Raw genomic sequence first — 18,061 nt, forward strand, 5'->3', positions numbered from 1 at the left:
TCATTCGCTAAATTTGTGATAACATGATGGGGCATTTGAGTCTCTGGGTGTGGGTGTAGGATGGAGGATGGGGGGTTTTGAGCAGGTGCGTTGTTGATTGTGCAGTAGTTGGATTTATATTGAAAAGACTACGTTGGCGTTAAAATCCTGTTGATACTGTCTATATTCCACGGACGATCAATCGATTAGAACAGTACTGTAGACAGTGTATACGGAGTGTTGTCGTTTATTCCGAAGTTGAACGCTTGTTGGAGAGCTCCCGCCGCATGCAAAATATATAGTCTCGTGGCAACCGAGCTTCTAACCCGATTAACCGGGAATAACACGCAGACCTTCATCCACCATCGCCTCATGTACCAGTTTCCAGGACATAGGCATCGGCGATGTCATCTCACCCAACTAGAGAATACTAGCAGAAAATTTATTCTACCTCGTCACTCAATCTATTGCATGCTAGACATATACTGCTCCACACGAGCTCTCACCACATACGACCACAGGGTGTGGAAAATAGGGCTTCCCGTCCGCTCAGCCGTACTCAAGCCACACGCCGGGAGGTTAGTAGTTGGGTGGGTGACCACCAGCGAATCCCTTCTGTTGTATGTTTTTTGGTGGGTTTAGATTTTTTGCCTGGCCCGAGCCTAAAGGGGCGGGGGTCACTAAGTAACCCGCAGTCGTTCTTTAAGCCATGATGCCTCCCGGAGAAAGCTACACAAACACTTTAGAGTAAGACTACACAGATAGCTGGAGAGTTAGGACTACGTATCTATAGTGTTATTCTTTGTGATATCTATAGACTGTACCGCAGAACCAATAGAGACTGCTTGCTGCCACCCGCTTCTCGCATAACCGGACAAGTGCTGGCCCCAGGTCTACTGGTATTGACTCTCGAGACTGATCTATGGCTGGACCCATTCTCATAGGTAGATCAAAAGACCTACCCACTACCTTGCGCAAGTGGGGGTCATAGAGCTTGGCTATACGTACAACATTACACTTCAATGTAATACCAAACGAGAGTCAAGACAACTTCAATGATATGAGATCATCAGGGAAACTCTGTAAATGTAAGTAAGCACCGGTGATCCAAAAGCAAGCAGCGTCATGCACGTTCAGAGTGTTTGTGCCACAGCTGCCAAAAGAGATCAAAACCAGAGTAAATCGAAAGCAAAAACAGCGAATACAGCATAAAACACCACAATAGAATATCAGATAATGTACCAATGTTGAGAAGGGAACAGAAGGAAATCAGTCTACTCCCAGTACCACTGTGATTAATCGGCAAGCAGGATGACGAATGCCCACTTGCGCCAGAGGAGCGATGAGAAATCAAGCCATCCCAGCACGCCGCCAGAGAAATACGCAGGAAATGAGTTGGCGGGCATATGAATACAGCTTCCGCATTCAAATGAGGGGAGTTTGACCGACATAACTAATTGCCATCCGCAGCCACGGCGGTAGAGCATCGAAGCTGATCGCGTTCTCCACGAGATGCAGAGATGCTCCCCGGGGGGAGAACACCTGTCCTCGACCGCGGCGGCCAAGTGTCCCAGGCGCATGTACGCGTCGGAATCTTAGCCGGCAGAGTCTTCTGTCTCGGGCTGGACTCGGAGGTTATACAGTGTCCCGGTGGAAAGATCGTGAAACAGGACAGGGAGAGTGAGCGACTGATGGAGGAGCATGGGTCGCCAGCTCGGTTTGTGGCGGAGGCATGGCCCGTCGCTGTTTGTGGGTCCGATATCCCGATCTTTACACATGTCCAAGCGGTGGACCATCCGACCCACATATTGAAAGTGGCAGGAGAATCGGGACCAGAGGACTTCATCGATGAATGGGTTGCGGTGAGAACCTCTGAAGAGGCTAAGGATGGCTTGAAGTAAAGCGCCCTTTGGATGTCGGGGGAGTTCTCGGATGACATCGTGTCAGGAATAACAAACTCGCTGGGCTGAGGTGAGAAGCGTGCGAAGATCTGTCTGCCCGGGGATCACCTCTAGAAGATCGTACACAAGGGATATCTTGTGGGGATACGCGGTTGAAGCCATTGCAACGGGTGGAGATGGTATTTTGGTTCTGGAATTGTCGACAGCTGACTTCGGACTGGTGGGGAACGGATGCAGGGTTCCATTTCACTGTCGATACTGCTATATTCATCATGAAAAGTGAGTCACTCAACTTAACATAATAACAGAATGACTTAATGATTTAAATTGATCGGGACAATGTATTGCCTAGCTCTTTGCTATACACTTCCTCTATCCGTGCTTAAGTTGAAGTCTTTCGATATTATAGGATTCAATGAGACCGTGCTTACTCGCAAGATATGATGCTAGATAGCACTCTACCCTATGGATGTAGATTCCTGAAAGCTACCTGAAGCCAAGACTGCATCAGGATTTAGTAAAGCTAAAGTGTTCAGCATCGTTTGTTCCAAGGATGGCGCACGCAAATGTGGACAAACAATGTGATAACAGCAACATTGATTTGGCAGCAGAAGCCTGAAACATGTCTTCTTCCAACACCCCAGTGGAATCCTGAACCCGAAGGTATATTGGAGTTACCCAATCTTTTAGCTTGATATTTCATTCAAAATAATCCGACCCTGTATTCTTTTATCTTGTGGTTCTATCACCATGTCTGTCCTTATGGCACCGGAACACCAGATGCTACGGGCTACGCCTTCCTCAAGTCATATTTATCTCTTACTTCCGTGATATTTTATTATCGTGATTAATTTTGTTTTGATTCAAAACTAAGTTGTCGGACTATTCCAGCTGTAGAATAGTATAGTTGGTAGATAAATTAGTAGAAGCAGTAATGAATTAGAATATAGAAATATTATAATTACCGGCGGTTAGTAGAAATTTAATATGCTGCATAGCACTGCAAACACAAATTGGTATTGCAACTTAAACTTTTTATATTATTAGTAACCGGTGCTGTATTTAACTTATACGGAACATATTCTTTTTTCTATAACTACAGTATCTGATTATATCAAATCTGCTTATGTTTCAGCTTAAGGAACAATTCGACTTGTATATTTTTCTAGTGCTATCCTAAATAGATCTGTGTTGCTTCTAGAAAGATTTTATAATACAGAAACTCGATAAAGTCGATTTATATATCGTTACTAGTCTGCTCTCAGGCGGATTATACTTCCATCTGTACGAGATGACTGGTACAGTGATCCTCGAAATCGAATTGACCAACAAAGACATGATTGATATTTTTCTTAGACCCACTGCCAAGAGCTTAGTGTGTAAGAACAGTCGAGCAAATGATAATGTAAGTTAGTACGTGAGAGGTTTGCCATGCATCTGATGATACATAGTTACACACTGTTACATGAAAGGACAGATGCCTTGGATCTAGCAGCTTTGGGACATCAAGTGGCATTTTTAGACAACGGAAGTAGATTCTAATCTACACCTTGTCGTCGCTATAGTATTCAGAGTGAATAGTAACTAATCTACACATCATGGCACGCTCAGTCGTTCGAGAGGAGGGCTTGTATATTCTTCGTACTATGCCCGCACCGCAGCTTATGCTTGCTCGATACTGACTCCAAGCCACCAGCCGCGTGAATTCTGCGTGTCGTATTGAATCTTCTCTTCCCTCACAGTGTAATAATAAAGTTCGCAATTATAATAGTCCGTCATCTGATAATCAGTCCAGCCCAATGCCCGACAGGCTGGATCACTACGACAATCAGTCAGGCAGTCTGCATAAAAAGTATCATAATGTGTTTGTTGGTCAAGACAATCGGCTTTACACCGAGATGCTACGGGCTACGCCTCTTTCTAGTCATAGTTATCTCTTACTTCCGGCCGATGAATAGCTCGAACGCGCTCGCCAAGCGGCAGATTAATGGTTAGGTACTGCTCAACTCCCCTGTGTAATCTCGGAGTCTGAGCACACAATCCACTATTCAGCTCTATGAGCGAGAGACTGATAGTAGAACGGCTTGCGGAGAGTTTGTGTAGAAAGGTTAGAGGAAAAGGGAAAAGAACAAGCCATGTAAGCACAGTGCTGGGTATGGGCTTTGACTGGTGTTAGCTTTCATCAACACGGTGCTCCGACAGAATAGATGAAAAAGACGAAGTCTTCAACCCGGTTAGGTAACACCGTTTCAAAAGCGACTACTTTATTAACACCCAGAGGGCTTCTAGGTCATCAAGAACCAAAGCCGTGTTTAGACAGGACTGTCGCAAAGATTCACGCGCCCCTTAAATTAGGTACATCTCGTTCCTCGGGCCTGCCTTCGCTATCCCTCTCTTCGATCCGAATACTTTGAGTGTTGATGAAGACACAATGAAAGACGGAAATCGTGAGACCGAGTTCAGGCTGAGGCGGGCTCAGCCAATACCAGACTAGTGTCCGCAAAAGAAAAAGTACTAAGCACCTAGGTCTTTTATCGTCACCGTCGGATGAATAACAACTCCAACTGGCCAGGCGCAGCTGTAAACTGGTCTCTCAAATCGTCTTCAACCTTCTTGATGCGAGACTCGTCCCAGCCAACGGGGAAAGCCAATCTGTAATTTGAAATCAAAGAGGCAGTGACGAGCTGCAATTCCGACATTGCTAGCTCCTTGCCCAAACATGTGTAGCGACCTGGAGGCAATTTGCAAAAAATGTTAGCAAGATCTACACCTCTAGCTCCTGGAACATTGGGAGGGGGAGGGGGGTCTTCGGCTACCTTGTCCGAATGGAAGAAAGGACTTATTATCCTTGATCAACTCCGATTGTGTGGTCCAACGCTCAGGGATCCATTTCGAGGCATTAACATAACAAGATTCCACTACAAAATAAGAACAGTCTGATCAGCGCCCTTGCAAGGAGAGAACAGATGAGGAGGAGTGTGAGGATAGAGGGACAAGGTAAGAAGGAACACTGGAGAAGTGGGGAAAAAGGCAACGAGTAGCTAGACGAATGAATTGAGAACATACATCGACTGAGGGAGTAACGAGGAGCAATCAAAGTTGTATCTCCGGGAATGAAGGTTCCATCAATCACGATGCCATCAGCTGGCGTATCGCGATACCCTCCGGTTGGCACGGCTGGATGGAGCCGCAGGGTCTCTTTGATGATGGCGTTCAGGTAGGGCAGCCGTTGCAGAGTTTTGAAATCCGCTATGTCTTCTTTACGGAGTTCCTCATAAAGTTTGGCTGCCTTCTCCGGATGTAGAGCCAGCTCATAAAAGAGGAAGACCAAAGTTGGAGCAACAGTGTCACTAGATGTTCATAATTTACGTGACGTTAGCGTAGCTCGAAGTACCCCATGGGACATGTAATCATGCTGGCTTACCTGCCGGCGATGATAGCCACCACGGCTTCGCCTGTCAGTGTACGCTCGTCATTATAGATAGTGCTACACTTTCGGGCGTCATCAATGATCCATTGTGCAATGTCGTGCGAATCAGGCTCCTTTAATGAAAAGGAAAATTTCGCTCGACATGTTAGCCCAAGGATACTAGCAGCAATGAAGAAACAGATCATTCTGATTCAAGCAGCAAACATACCCGAGTCCTTTCTTGCATTCGCTGCCTGCACCAAGCGATCATGGTGTGCCAGTCTTTCACTACCCAATAGTTGCGAAGGAGGGAAAAGCCTAGTTGTGCCAACCAGGGGACTGGTGTCAAGGGACCTAGAAGCTTCATCGCACGGCGCATCATCAAGATGCTGTAGTGCCATTCTTCGTTCCTCAGCATATTAAAGGAACGCGACAGAGCAAATAGTCCCATGGCGTCGAAAGAAAACCAGTAGGCGTAGGTTGAGAACGGCACGGGACGTTCTTCAGCCGCAGCAACCGCCACAAGACTGTCGAACTGTAGGACTAGGCTCAGAATATGTCTCCGGTAGTGTGCTAGCTCAGGAGCTGCAAATGCCTTATTCCAGATTCGCCGCCGTTGATCATGAAGAGCTCGCTCACGAATTGTCGTCACTCCCTCATACGGTAACAACAGGTCATACCAATCTGACTTCCTTGTCTGGCTCCTAGGGCCATCAAGTATTGCTAGTGCTTGTGGATGAAAGACTGTAATCTCATTGGGCCCTGTGCGGACAAAATCACCATATTCTTGGTGGAGCTTGTCAAGTAACAAGTGATTCTGCCCGCCGAGGCACTGATAGGAATGCCATAACTTGGACACCCCGGCAAGAAAGGGACCGGGAAACTGACGGATCCTGTGGAAAAAAATACGATAGATAATCATACTCGAAAAGAGGGATAGGAAGAAGCTGGACATTATCAGAGAAGCATGCGCAAAAGAGGTCATGCGGAAGGCCTCTCTGCTCTCGAAAATGACCAGCACTGGAAACATAACCAATGTGATATTGAGTAAACGTCGCCCTTCCATGTGCCATTCTCTTCTCCTGAATAGCATATGGTGAGCCAGCAAGCCCGCTAACGCGGGGAAAGTGCAGTTCAGAAGCAAAAAACTGCTAGCCATGGCCTCAATCGAGTACTTGATCACAAACGTCAGCTTGGGCAGGGAAGCTACCGGGCTCTGCTCAGATTTATGGACCTACTTACAACTGACTTATCGTGCCTAGTGCCGAGTAAATTGAATAATCACCTCGGCTAATTTCATATCAAGGCCGATACAGTACGTATCACCGCCGCGCAAGGCAGATAGTGTCCGATGTCATATCTGCCTCGGGTCAGCGGGATAGAGAGATAAATTGCACCTTCCCCCGGCAATTGTGGCCAAGACCAAAAGAGCAAGAGAGTCAAGAACGAAAGATGACTACCACTATTACTACAGTCCTCACTGTTCCCGGTCGCCCAATGGCCTCGCAGACCCCACCATTTTCTAATTCATCACTCCTTGAGCTTGTCGCCCACCGACCCCTACATCTCGCACATTCTATCTGGTTGTTCACGTACAGCGATCTAAAGACAATCGTCGCGACCAGCCTCGGCTTTGGATTCTTCACAGCCGCCGGAGCCATCGCATTTGGCCTTGATCCGTTGCCAACCTGGTTCGAGTATGTGAGCGGCTTGCTGACTGTGCTCATGTGGGCCTGGCTCAATCTACTCCCATTCACCATCGATAATCAACGTCAGCCTGCCTCCATCCTGGAAGACTCGCTCAACAAACCATGGAGACCGATGCCCTCGAAGCGCATGACTCCCGAGCAGGCCAGAAGCCTAATGCTGCTGCTCTACGGAGCGGCGGTGGGAGTGAGCGCCCTTATTGGCGGGCTCTGCCAATGCCTCGTGCTGATTGGTCTGGGCTACTGGTATAACCAGAAGCAAGGCTCGGACGCTGGCTTCCTCGTCCGCAACCTCATCAACAGCCTGGGGTTCATGAGCTACATCGCCGGCGCGGCGCAGCTCACGCTGGGCCCACAGCGGTGGACCACCTTCATCGCCCTTGGCAGGGGTATGAGTATAGGGCCGACGTGGTTAGCTATCATTGGCGCTGTCGTAATGAGCACCGTCCAGACTCAAGATATGTGTGATCAGCTTGGGGACCGGGCGCGGGGCCGTAAGACGCTGCCTCTCGTCATTGGCGACGTAGCGGCACGGTGGGTGACAGCAGTCACTATATCGATGTGGGGCCCGTTTTGTGTCTGGTTCTGGGGATGGAGAGGCTGGGTGGAGAACGGACATACGAAGGGGTCCTTCGCAAGGTGTGCTGTTGGGGCCGCCATTGCAGGATTAGCGTGGGTGATTGCCTTTCGGACTCTGGTTATGCGCAGTGGACCCAATGATCATACCACTTTCAAGCTGTGGAACTTGTGGCTCGTGGGTCTGTATGCCTTGCCGCTGCTGGTGGGGGCGGATGAAAATGGAAAGAGTCATTAATGTCTCGAGGAGATTGCTGATCGAAGGTCAAAGATCACAGAGTATGAGTAGGTAAGATGACGGGAGGATTAGGGTGGCGTCGGGTGTGCGGGAAGGAATGCAGTAGGAACCGGTGCTTAAGTCTTCGTCCGCTTGTACCGGCACCAATACATACAATTACATACATCTCTATACGTTACAAACTACTAGTGAATGGTTAATACAGTAAACTGTATTTAATACTAAGTTATAATTTTTCATCTGAATGACAAAGATACTTGATGATGATATAATATCATAGTATAACAACAGGTATAAGTAGATCTATTGTATATATATACATAGTACTTTTCGAAGAGAGATTAGATCTTTGTTTAAAGAAGATACAAAGAAGATAACATCTTAGATAACAAATATATCACAAACAATACAGTGTATTTCTGTATATTAAACTTCATAGAGCTTCAAATGGAAAACCCTGAGAATAGTCAATAGACCTTCACTGTGTGAGTATATATACTAAGCTAGATATAAGAGGATCAAGGATTGGGGAAGGCCTATAGGTTTCGAAATTATGATTGTAAATGGAATATGGAAGTGCGCTGCTGGCTTACTGTGTAAATGCGCCATTCGCTTACCGAATACGTTACCTGAGTGCGGGCTTTACCGTTGCTACCCCCTCCCTCCTAACTACCTCCCCCCGCCCCTCCCCCTACCCCTCCGTAAGCAAACTTGGATTTTCCTCTCAGGCACCTTAACCAGAGGGCTTGCAGACAAGCCCCCATCACCATGATAGAGTATATGAAATCATATGTGACTGAGGATTGTGATTCTTGGAAAAGTTCTAGAGAATGCTCCTCACCTGGGATTTCATTGTGGTACGATGATTTCCCAGAATGCTACATGAGACACGTTCAAGGTGTATACTTATACTTTCAGGATGGTATGGTATGTTTTTGACCGTGACAGGATTCGCTACATGCTCGTAAGATAACTCACTACCAAGAGTGAGAAAATCTCTGGGTTCTACAAGGCACCGCAGAACTAATTTGATATGGGCTACGCGGCCACGATTGGTACCTGACAGTATCATATTTGGCTAACCACTTTGTGTGCTATGGTTTGAGACATTGAGTTATTTTTATACTCCTTGACTACAGACCACTGCTCGATAGGTGACCATGAGAAGAGAGTAAGAGGAAGGGGTGGCAAGGTATGCATAGTCAGGGTCAGCTCTAAGCCTCAGCTCTGATAATATCCGCCGCCCTTTCCGCCACCGCGTACACAGTAGACATGATATTTGCAGCAGGAATCAAAGGAAAGATACTCGCATCACAAACACGCAGGTTGGTGGTTCCGTACACACGCAAGCTCTCGTCCACCACTCCTCCTTTCTCTCGGGGAAGCATAGCCACGGTACCGCATGAATGATAGGTAGTGGTGGCCGTGTCACGGAGGTATTTCTTAGCAGATTCTAGATCCGTGAGAAAGGCGTCAGGGTGATTGCGTCGTCCATCGACAACCAGATAATTCGCGATAGGCTTCAGACCGTGAAGTCGCTCCACGTCCAGGAGGTTACGGGCCATGATGTCCAGATCTAGTGGGTTCGAGAAATAACGAGGATCGATTGTCGGGGGCGCGTCAGGGTCCGACGAGGCGATATGCACCGTTCCACGAGAGAAGGGTAGACTTTGGGAGAGGCCCAGGCTGAGGTAATTCCCAGGCAGAAGCTCCTGGCCGACAAAGCTCTTGCCATCTTGATGAAGGTTTGCCTGGGCCAGGAACATAAACATTGAGCAGGTGGGCGCATCCAACTGTCCGTAAATGTCTCGGATCACTTCGTGGCGAGCATCTGGGTGACCGGGGAAGGTTTCGAAATGCGCCCGCTTAGCCTCCTGGTGGCCATGATACTCGATAATAGGCATGTAGGCGCAAGATTGCACACCGCCCACAGTCATAGGCCCGGCTTTGTGTTCTGCATACAATTGCAATGCAGTCTGGACCGCGTCGGGCTCCTGACGCAGAAGTGGATCACCGGTCATTACCCCCGGCTTCACCTCGAAGCTGATCCCACTCATGAGATGGTCCTGGAGATTCTCGCCGACGTTTGGGTTGTCGATCACGACCGGGATGTTGAACTTGTCGAGAATGGCTTTGCCTCCAATGCCAGACAGTTCGAGCAGCCTTGGAGTGTTGAGAGCCCCAGCAGTCAGAATCACCTCCCTTTTCGCTTTGATGACTATGGCTTGCCCTTCAAAGTCTGCTTCCACTCCCGTGGCTGTAACCCCGGATTCTCCAGAAGAAAGAAGAATTCGATGGGCGACTGCTTTGGTGAGGATGCGAACGCTCGGACGTTGGATGGCGGGCACGCCATAGCCCGTGGCTGCATAACTACGGGTCTTTGTTTCTGCATCGACAGCGGCTAGGTTGGAGTAACCGCCAGTTGATACACCCGAGAAAGGATCGCCGGTGACGCCGTAGCCCATTCCTCGAAAAGTGTCAATCCATGCCTTGGAAAGCGGGTCTTGTCGTACGGCTGGGAAAGAAACCTTGATGGGCCCCGAAGTTCCGTTGACCTCGGGGTCGACCCAGCTTGTGCCTATATGGTCCCGGGTGTCTTCATCTGGCAGCTGCAGAGTGAAGGCCTTTCGATAGTACGGGGAAAGATTTGCCCAGGTCCATCCCGTTGCACCCAATTTTTCCCAGCCATCAATTCCCGCCTTGGTGGGCGCTACAAAGGCTTGACCGTTGATCCCGGATGAGCCACCAAGCAGCTTGCCCTGGGGCTCTTTGATGACTCGATCACCGAGAGCAGCCTTGTTATCGAAATCAGAATTCGTGCTTTGAGGTACAGTGCGGCACATGAAGCAAAAAGAAGCATACCTGAGGCGTGGATTGATACTGCCAATCTGCTTCGGACCCCATCAGGGTGGTCCAGAGGGCAGGAGTCTGAACTCGGGGATCATCGACTAAGTTCTTCCCAGCCTCCAGGACGATAACAGAGCGGGCCGAGTCTCCCTCAGACAGTCGAGCAGCGAGAACGAGACCGGAGGTCCCCCCTCCGACGATCACATAGTCAGCCTCGAGAGGAGGAGTGTCTCCTTGATAATCCATTGTTGGTGAAGTGAGTGAAATAGACTGAGTAGTAATATGCAAGTAGGGATCTTTGGGCCTGACGTTTTGTCCAAGGAAAAGGAAGTGTGGACGCCTTTCTGTTCAACCTGGGTTGCGATCGCGGTATTTATAGGAGCCCGGGTTGATTGATGCGGTAGTTACCGTACTGTGTAGTTATAAAGCAACATGAGACAATAACGAACTCAATCTGTAATCATGAAATACAGATATGTCGCCGATTCTGACCGCCGGAGCTCCAGTCATGCATGGGTAGGCCAATGATGAGGGTGGATATTCACTGGGCTCTAGGGCTTACAGTACCTAGTAAGAGCCCGTAAGTACCCCCCAGTACTAAGTTACCTACCGTGGACAGTAAGATACGCTACCCACCTTTTAAGATTAGTAGGTATCTATTCATAAGCACTACCTAGTAGTAGTACTTTGGTCACTACACTAAAATCGACTAGCGCTCGATCTAGTGTCTACGTAGCCGCCATCTGCAAGGATCATTTAAATTGACGGGCTTGGGATGATCTCGGCTCATTTCGCCCCCACCCACCACCAACACAACAACAACAGCATGGTATACGGATAGTCACATTTTTGCTACTCCCCATTTCTCTATGACTTAGTGTCTGTCTCTTCGCCAGGTTATCAAGCTGAATAGTAGGCTAGCCCCATCTCTCCTCTCAATTCATGCTTACGAGCAAATGTCTTTCCATTTCAGGAGTTCTTGTCACTCAGATGAGTTGCTCGATGGTTTTATATAAGGTTCAAGTGTCCGATGCTACACTGCAAGGTCAATAAGCATCTTCGCTCTTGTACTGCACTCGCACGGAGTTTCATCACCATGGCTACGTCTCACACAAGTTCGACCACTGTTAATGCATTGAACCTCATTTTTACTGTTCTCGCAGTATGCGCAGTGGGACTTCGATTTTATACGCAGCGAGTCACTCGACGTGAGTCTAATGTCAGTGACTACATGCTTGTTATTGGCACAGTAAGCGACTCTGGGAACACTCTGGAAAGTCTTGGATTCCAGCTTACACCTTGCAGATCGCCACTGTCAGTGTCACGGTCGTTGGTTACCTGAGTGAGTGACCTCGTCAGATTACTCCAAATGAAAGCCGATACTAATTATCTTCAAGTGGTCTATATTGGCGGTGCTGGAAAACATGTCACTGAGCTAACAGAGACAGAAATGGAGAATGTTCTGAAAGTACATACAATCCGCTTTTTCCATATCTGTGTAACACATAGACCATGCTGACTCTCTTCCCCAACAGCTTTTCATTGCAGCTCCTATACTGTGGGGGGTGGCGACAACGGCAATCAAGCTTTCGATTCTTGCCTTCTATTACATTGTCTTCCGCAACCGTCAGCTTTGGATTGCTGTCTATTGCACTGCCGCAGCAACTATCTGCTTGTTCATAATCACATTTGTAGAGCCCCTCGTTCAGTGCCGACCGTTCCGGTATACATGGGATAAGTATCACACAACAGGAACTTGCGTGAACATGCAGCCTCTCCTGATTGCGATCGCGGCTCTCAATCTCGCCATTGATCTCACTATTTTCTGCCTACCTCTGCCCACCCTCTGGAGGCTCCAGATGAACCTTCGGAAAAAGCTCGAACTCTCCGTAATTTTTCTTCTGGGTCTAATGTACGCGGGGGTCTCTTTTTCATTACCCTTGTCATTTTATACCCGCGGAGCGAGCAAGGGGAATTGCTGACTTTGGGCTGGAACAGTGTCTGCGTGATGTCTGGGATTCGAATCAAAGCGCTGATTCAGCTCGATCAGAATGATTTCACATTCACAGTTTTGGATGATTGCCTGTACGGGTTGCTGGAGATCAGCCTCGGTATCATCAACGCCTGCCTTCCGTTTCTACGGCCTCTGGCCTCAAGCGCCAGACTCGGGTCTAGGACGGGTGGCTCGCAGAGCAAAGGGCAGCTACTCAGTGACGAGCCACCTCGCGCACGGAAACAGCAGCAGCTACTCAGTGGGGCCAGCACGGACACAGTTTCTCTACACAAAGTCGCGGGTAATTCGGGATGCGCGACCCACATTAGTCTCGGGCCTGAGGATACAGGGACTGGCGAACGTGTTGGTGGTGGGAAGCGGATCATGGTCAACCGTTCAGTGAGCATGTCAATCCAGACGGGTTCACAGACGGAGGTCTCAGAGCTTGTTTAGCTCAGTGGGGGCGGGCGGGTTATGATTTGTGCTTCAGTGGTACGGGGGAAGGGGGAAGGGGGAAGGGGGAACCGAACCAGGGGGGTTGTCCCGGCGGTGTCAATCACCCTTCCGCTAGCAAACAGGCAGTCGAGTAGTTGCCAGGAAATAAGAAAAATGAAGTCAGGTCAACTATTGTATGTGGGATACCCTACCCTACCCTTGAGTCGAAATTTTCAACCCGGCCAAGAATGGGTTGTGTACGGAATAGTCCCGTCACTTTCTCAATTTCACTGTAGGGAGAGGGGAAGTGGCTGGTCCAACTAAGTAAACTGAGAGTCAACCGGACATACTACTGTACATGTATGTTACCTAGTGCTTACCTAGGTACAGTTAACGCCGGTCGTAATGGAGAGACAGCCGGTGTCAAGATCAATTAAGTTAGGCGGTCAGGTACAGTACCTTAGTACCTTACTTGGGTCAGATTACCCTGTACTGTATGCTATAACGGTTCCCGGCACCTTGATCTCCCTCTGCGACGGGCCTAGTCTAGATCTGATTCTAAGCCGCCCTGGGGTCCAAAACTCTGCCAACCTTCAAAGTGGAGTTCCTTATGCAAGCTAGTATAGTTCATGCTGCACCATCTTGACTGTAGTATGCAGCCTTGTCACTTTCCCTGCACACTGTTGCCTACACAGCCCGCTCGATCTGCCTTTGTTGATTATGTGTCGTTGATAATGCGCCATTGTATCTAGGATGTGTTTGTTTCTGGGGCGGTATGGCTCGGTTGGTGGGTAGTGGCCCGGAAAGCCCGAACAGCGTTTCTATGAGATATGCCTCCTCTCGATGGCTTTTTCTTTCTGGTATCGTATGATCCACGGATTGTACCCCTACTTGGAGGACTGGTCCACGGTCTCCAGGCTAAAGATCGGGAATCACTTTTGGGAGAGCACGAGATCCAACCTGCACCGTTTGCGTTCGTAGCATTCCAACAAATGCGAGAGAGAAAATAGGGGAAAGGGAAAAGGGAAAAGGGAAAAATTAAAGCAGGGGAAGGATAACGGAAGCCAGTCAATAACCTCATGTAAACATCGTCTGTAAGTTATTCAGAGACGGAGTTGCCAGGTTACGCACTCAGGGTAGTTGGAAGAATTGACAGTACCCTGGTGACAGCCACCTAGCCGAGGTTTCTCCGAGTTCAGCCTCAGACACTTCCTGTACATGAGCCTGGCGAGTTCATTACAAAAGGGCCCTTTCTATCTGCTCCGATTTTCGAAGCCACTCATACACCACTTTGCTTCCTTTTCTCGGACATTGTCTACAAGGGTTTTTTATCTTACCAGCTCAAAGCGCAAATGGAGTCTTCTGACAACCCCATGCCCTGGAAGGAAGGCTCAGACGAGCACCGAGGGAAGCGATTACTTCCACACATCATCGATTATTATGCACATGAAGAGCCCAATCGTGTCTTCGCAGCGATTCCACGATCAGATGACATCGCCGATGGCTTCGTAGACATCGACATGCGGAAGATGGCTGCTGCGGTGAATCAAGTCGCCTGGTGGATCGATGAGAATTTCCTCCTCACCTTCAACAAGAGCCCGGAAAAGAGGGTCTTGGCCTTTATAGGTCCTTCCGACCTTCGGTTCTCGATATTGCTCATCGCTGCAATCAAGTGTGGGAGCAAGGCAAGTAGTGTATCGGTTTCAATTGCTCCCTGCCTGATCTACTGACCATTTGTTGTATACCACAGGTCATGTTCATCTCTCCTCGCAACACAAGTGCGCAAAACAGTGCCCTGCTTCAACAGGCGAAGGTAGATGTCTTGCTGTATGCAGACAGTATGTCTTCGATGGCTGTGCAGCTGCAAGGACTCTACAGCTCCCTATCCATCCTACGCATGCCATCTCTTGCACAGTGCCTCGGGTCTCAACCGAAACATTATTCATTCAGCAAATCTTTCGCGGAGCTTGAGAATGAGCATTGTCTAATTTTGCACTCATCGGGCTCTACAGGTAAATTGTTTTGTCCAAGACGTGAAATCACCTGCCATACTGACGATTCCGTTCGCTAGGAATACCGAAGCTAGTGTATATGACTCATGGAACCTTTGCATGCACGGACAATGACTCTTTCATGCCTGTGCCAGAGGGAAGGCGTGCACAAAACGCCGCACAGTTCAATTTCTCCCCAGCAGGCCGCTACTACAGCTGTTTCCCATCGTATCATGTAAGCAGATTACTTCCAATGGGCGGGCTTTCTCAAACTGACCTTCCTTTCTAGTTGGCCGGCGTCCAGGCGTATATCCTTCTGCCGTCATTTGCAAAAACAGCCACGGTTGTTATGGGCCCGGCAACTCAGCCACCCAGTGGCTATCTTTTGAATAGCATTGTTGAACAGCAGGTGTTACGTGCAATCTATGCACCCCCATCTATCATCGAGCAATGGGCCTTGGAACCGAATGCAATGAAGAAGGCCGAAGACTGGGACTTTGTGCTTTACGGCGGCGGCCCACTGGCTCCCGCGATTGGTCACCGGCTTAAACATGTCACGGACGTGTGTCAAATGTACGGTTCCCTTGAGATTGGCCAGGTGCAGATGCTGGTGAGTCAAGAAGACTGGGATTACCTCGAGCCAAATCCGTACGAGGAGTGCGATATGCAGGAAGTTGAGGAAGGTCTGTATGAGATGGTCTTTCATCAAGAAGAGCGATTCCGGAGTCGTCGATCTCTCTCGCACAATTTCCCCGATGTCAAGACTTGGCGCACCAGAGATCTCTTCACCCCTCATCCCACTAAATCTGGGCTTTGGCGCTTTCATTCGCGTGTGGATGATATGATAGTTCTATCTACCAGTCACAAGTTCTGGCCGATACCTGTTGAGCAAATTCTGCACGGACATCCTCTTGTGGCAGGTGCCGTGCTGGTCGGAAACGGACGGCCGGAACCTGTGCTGATTATTGAGCCCAGAACAGAGCTAGAAAGAAAGAAGATGGGCATAACAGCACTTTTTGAGGCAATCTGGCCGGTCATCATGGAGGCCAATCTCGAAGCGCCGACATACGGAAGAGTTCGCCGCTCCCACGTAATCTTCACGGAGCCACACCTGGGGCTTTGCCGAACGCCCAAGGGCACTGTCGCTCGGAAGCCTACTGAAATGCTATACTCCAGGCATATCGAAGCAGTCTTTGAGAATGGGGGAATTTTTCAGATGCGAAAGACGGGCAGCTTTGACTCCTACTTGCTAAACGCAGCCAAGAATTTTGTCCGGGCACTGATGCAGGAACTCCTGCCAGACGTTGAGCTTTATGATAGCGACAATATCTTCCAAACCGGTGGACTAGACTCCTTGATGGCCGTTGAGCTCGCCCAAAGGATTCGAGCAGACATGGCTCATTTCGGTGCAAATCAAGACGATAGTGTCAACTTCTGGCTCCGTCTCATTATCACCCATCCGTCCATTGAGCTCCTTGCCCAGTCACTTCTGCGTGTGGCTCAGACTCATAGTTCTGAAAGAGAGCACAAGCTACTAGTCGATCAGACACAGCAAGTGCACCATATTTTACAAGAGCTGCAGGCCGATTTCCCCAACAAGCAGACTCAGAGGCCAGATGTTGCGAGACAACCAGGCGGGCCCGCCATTATCCTTTTAGGTGCCAGGGGCCGCCTTGGCCCATACATTGTTCGAGATCTGCTCACTGATCCCCAAATCATGAGTATAAAGTGCCTCAACCGTGGGAATGACGGCCAACAAGCATTTCAAAGACGGGCCAAGGAGCTGGGACTCGACCTCGACGTTTTTGATCCAAGACTCCAATTCTTGACTGTTGATATCTCCCAGCCTGACTTTGGGCTGTCTCCAACGCAGCTGAATGAGATTCTGGATACAGCCACCACAATAATTCATAATCTCTGGACAGTCAATTTCGCTCTCCCGTTGGTGTCATTCAAGCCAGCCATTCTAAAGAGCGTCCTGACCGTGATAGACCTCGCCCATCGTGCGGCCTCTCGGCCGAGGATCGTTTTTGTCTCCTCGATAGGATCCGCGCAACAATGGGACTCCGCCACCACAGGATCATCGATCGCTACCGTGGTGCCGGAAAGCCCGATGCAAGGACTTCACGACGCGATGCATATGACCGGGTATACACAATCCAAATACATAGCTGAAAGCCTCCTACAGGCTGCCGCAAAGCGACTGGACCTCGACATATCGATTCTCCGGCTTGGTCAGGTCGCTGGGCCCAGGTCGATGGAGGCTGGTGCAGTGTGGAAAAGTCACGACTGGGTGCACTCGCTGGTCGTTCTTTGTAGAGCTAGTAGGATGGTCCCCAATGATTTGGGCCCTGTGGATTGGATCCCGGTGGACCAGATGTCACGGGCGATCATTGACATTGCCCTGCGAAAGACCGTGACCCTCACCGGAAGAGAGTCGCCGGATGTCTTCAACCTCGTCCATCCATCCCCAATTCCATTCACCCAGTTTGCTGACGCGATTCAAGCCTGCATTGGCCAAGGGCCCAAATCTCAGCAGGTGTCGTTCCAACAATGGGTAGATGGGCTGATCAAGCTACCGCCGGGGACTCTTTCAGTAAGAGAGGAAATTGAGATGGCTCGAATCCAGCCGTTCTTCTCCTCCCTGATCGGGAAGCGGCTTCCCACTGTCAAAACTTCCAAGGCCCAAGCAGCCAGTCCGACTCTGGCATCAATGGAACAGATTGATAGCGAGCTGATGGTGAAGTGGTGTCAACATTGGGTCTAATCTTTCGCCATGCAGAGATAGTCGGTATAATTGTATTCCATCTAGGCAAGATTCTGGGGCAAAGGCCAGAAGAGAAAACCATATAAGCGGCTCATTGCCAGAAGATTCCGTTACTTGACCGGAAATAATAGAGAAAATATGAGCAGACTCTTTGTATACATCAGTGTCACAGTGTAAAACTTTGGTCATAACAAAGCCAATAGGGTGTCTTGAGTGAGA

General features: G+C 49.1%; 5 protein-coding genes across 5 annotated transcripts; 3 read left to right on the plus strand and 2 right to left on the minus strand.

Annotated features, from left to right (window-relative positions):
- Positions 1-4,417: 4,417 nt before the first annotated feature.
- On the minus strand, positions 4,418-6,448 carry ASPACDRAFT_26755 (cytochrome P450; the record flags this gene model as incomplete). Its single annotated transcript, XM_020199447.1, has 5 exons — positions 4,418-4,611; positions 4,697-4,798; positions 4,947-5,230; positions 5,305-5,446; positions 5,515-6,448. 5 exons carry the CDS (start codon positions 6,446-6,448, stop codon positions 4,418-4,420), a joined length of 1,656 nt encoding a protein of 551 aa, XP_020057962.1.
- ASPACDRAFT_116526 (UbiA family prenyltransferase) lies at positions 6,444-7,924 on the plus strand. Its single transcript, XM_020195992.1, has 2 exons — positions 6,444-6,463; positions 6,532-7,924. Exon 2 carries the CDS (start codon positions 6,742-6,744, stop codon positions 7,807-7,809), a length of 1,068 nt encoding a protein of 355 aa, XP_020057963.1. The 5' UTR covers positions 6,444-6,463; positions 6,532-6,741; the 3' UTR covers positions 7,810-7,924.
- A 946-nt stretch (positions 7,925-8,870) lies between these two features.
- Positions 8,871-10,954, minus strand: ASPACDRAFT_77338 (GMC family oxidoreductase). The gene is made up of 2 exons (XM_020204943.1): positions 10,672-10,954; positions 8,871-10,604 (listed from the first exon to the last, which is right to left on the minus strand). The coding sequence occupies exons 1-2, from the start codon at positions 10,900-10,902 to the stop codon at positions 9,024-9,026; spliced, it is 1,812 nt and encodes a 603-aa protein (XP_020057964.1). The 5' UTR covers positions 10,903-10,954; the 3' UTR covers positions 8,871-9,023.
- Positions 10,955-11,517: 563 nt separating this feature from the next.
- Positions 11,518-13,190, plus strand: ASPACDRAFT_116530 (uncharacterized protein). The gene is made up of 5 exons (XM_020195993.1): positions 11,518-11,905; positions 11,962-11,998; positions 12,054-12,124; positions 12,192-12,568; positions 12,655-13,190. The coding sequence occupies exons 1-5, from the start codon at positions 11,753-11,755 to the stop codon at positions 13,100-13,102; spliced, it is 1,086 nt and encodes a 361-aa protein (XP_020057965.1). The 5' UTR covers positions 11,518-11,752; the 3' UTR covers positions 13,103-13,190.
- A 1,122-nt stretch (positions 13,191-14,312) lies between these two features.
- Positions 14,313-17,990, plus strand: ASPACDRAFT_1898720 (uncharacterized protein). Its single transcript, XM_020198740.1, has 4 exons — positions 14,313-14,769; positions 14,835-15,096; positions 15,156-15,310; positions 15,365-17,990. Exons 1-4 carry the CDS (start codon positions 14,437-14,439, stop codon positions 17,840-17,842), a joined length of 3,228 nt encoding a protein of 1,075 aa, XP_020057966.1. The 5' UTR covers positions 14,313-14,436; the 3' UTR covers positions 17,843-17,990.
- Positions 17,991-18,061: the final 71 nt, after the last annotated feature.

Source organism: Aspergillus aculeatus (genome assembly GCF_001890905.1).
Source record: "Aspergillus aculeatus ATCC 16872 unplaced genomic scaffold ASPACscaffold_5, whole genome shotgun sequence".
Lineage (NCBI taxonomy): Eukaryota > Fungi > Ascomycota > Eurotiomycetes > Eurotiales > Aspergillaceae > Aspergillus > Aspergillus aculeatus.

Coding starts and splice junctions, on each gene's coding strand:
- ASPACDRAFT_1898720 (XM_020198740.1), top strand. CDS start 14,437: ATGGAGTCTTCTGACAACCCCATGCCCTGGAAGGAAGGCTCAGACGAG. Junction 14,770..14,834: donor CAATCAAGTGTGGGAGCAAG/GCAAGTAGTGTA, acceptor TGTATACCACAG/GTCATGTTCATCTCTCCTCG. Junction 15,311..15,364: donor GCTGTTTCCCATCGTATCAT/GTAAGCAGATTA, acceptor CTTCCTTTCTAG/TTGGCCGGCGTCCAGGCGTA.
- ASPACDRAFT_116530 (XM_020195993.1), top strand. CDS start 11,753: ATGGCTACGTCTCACACAAGTTCGACCACTGTTAATGCATTGAACCTC. Junction 11,906..11,961: donor ACATGCTTGTTATTGGCACA/GTAAGCGACTCT, acceptor TACACCTTGCAG/ATCGCCACTGTCAGTGTCAC. Junction 11,999..12,053: donor CACGGTCGTTGGTTACCTGA/GTGAGTGACCTC, acceptor ATTATCTTCAAG/TGGTCTATATTGGCGGTGCT.
- ASPACDRAFT_116526 (XM_020195992.1), top strand. CDS start 6,742: ATGACTACCACTATTACTACAGTCCTCACTGTTCCCGGTCGCCCAATG.
- ASPACDRAFT_77338 (XM_020204943.1), bottom strand. CDS start 10,902: ATGGATTATCAAGGAGACACTCCTCCTCTCGAGGCTGACTATGTGATC. Junction 10,605..10,671: donor AGTATCAATCCACGCCTCAG/GTATGCTTCTTT, acceptor TTCGATAACAAG/GCTGCTCTCGGTGATCGAGT.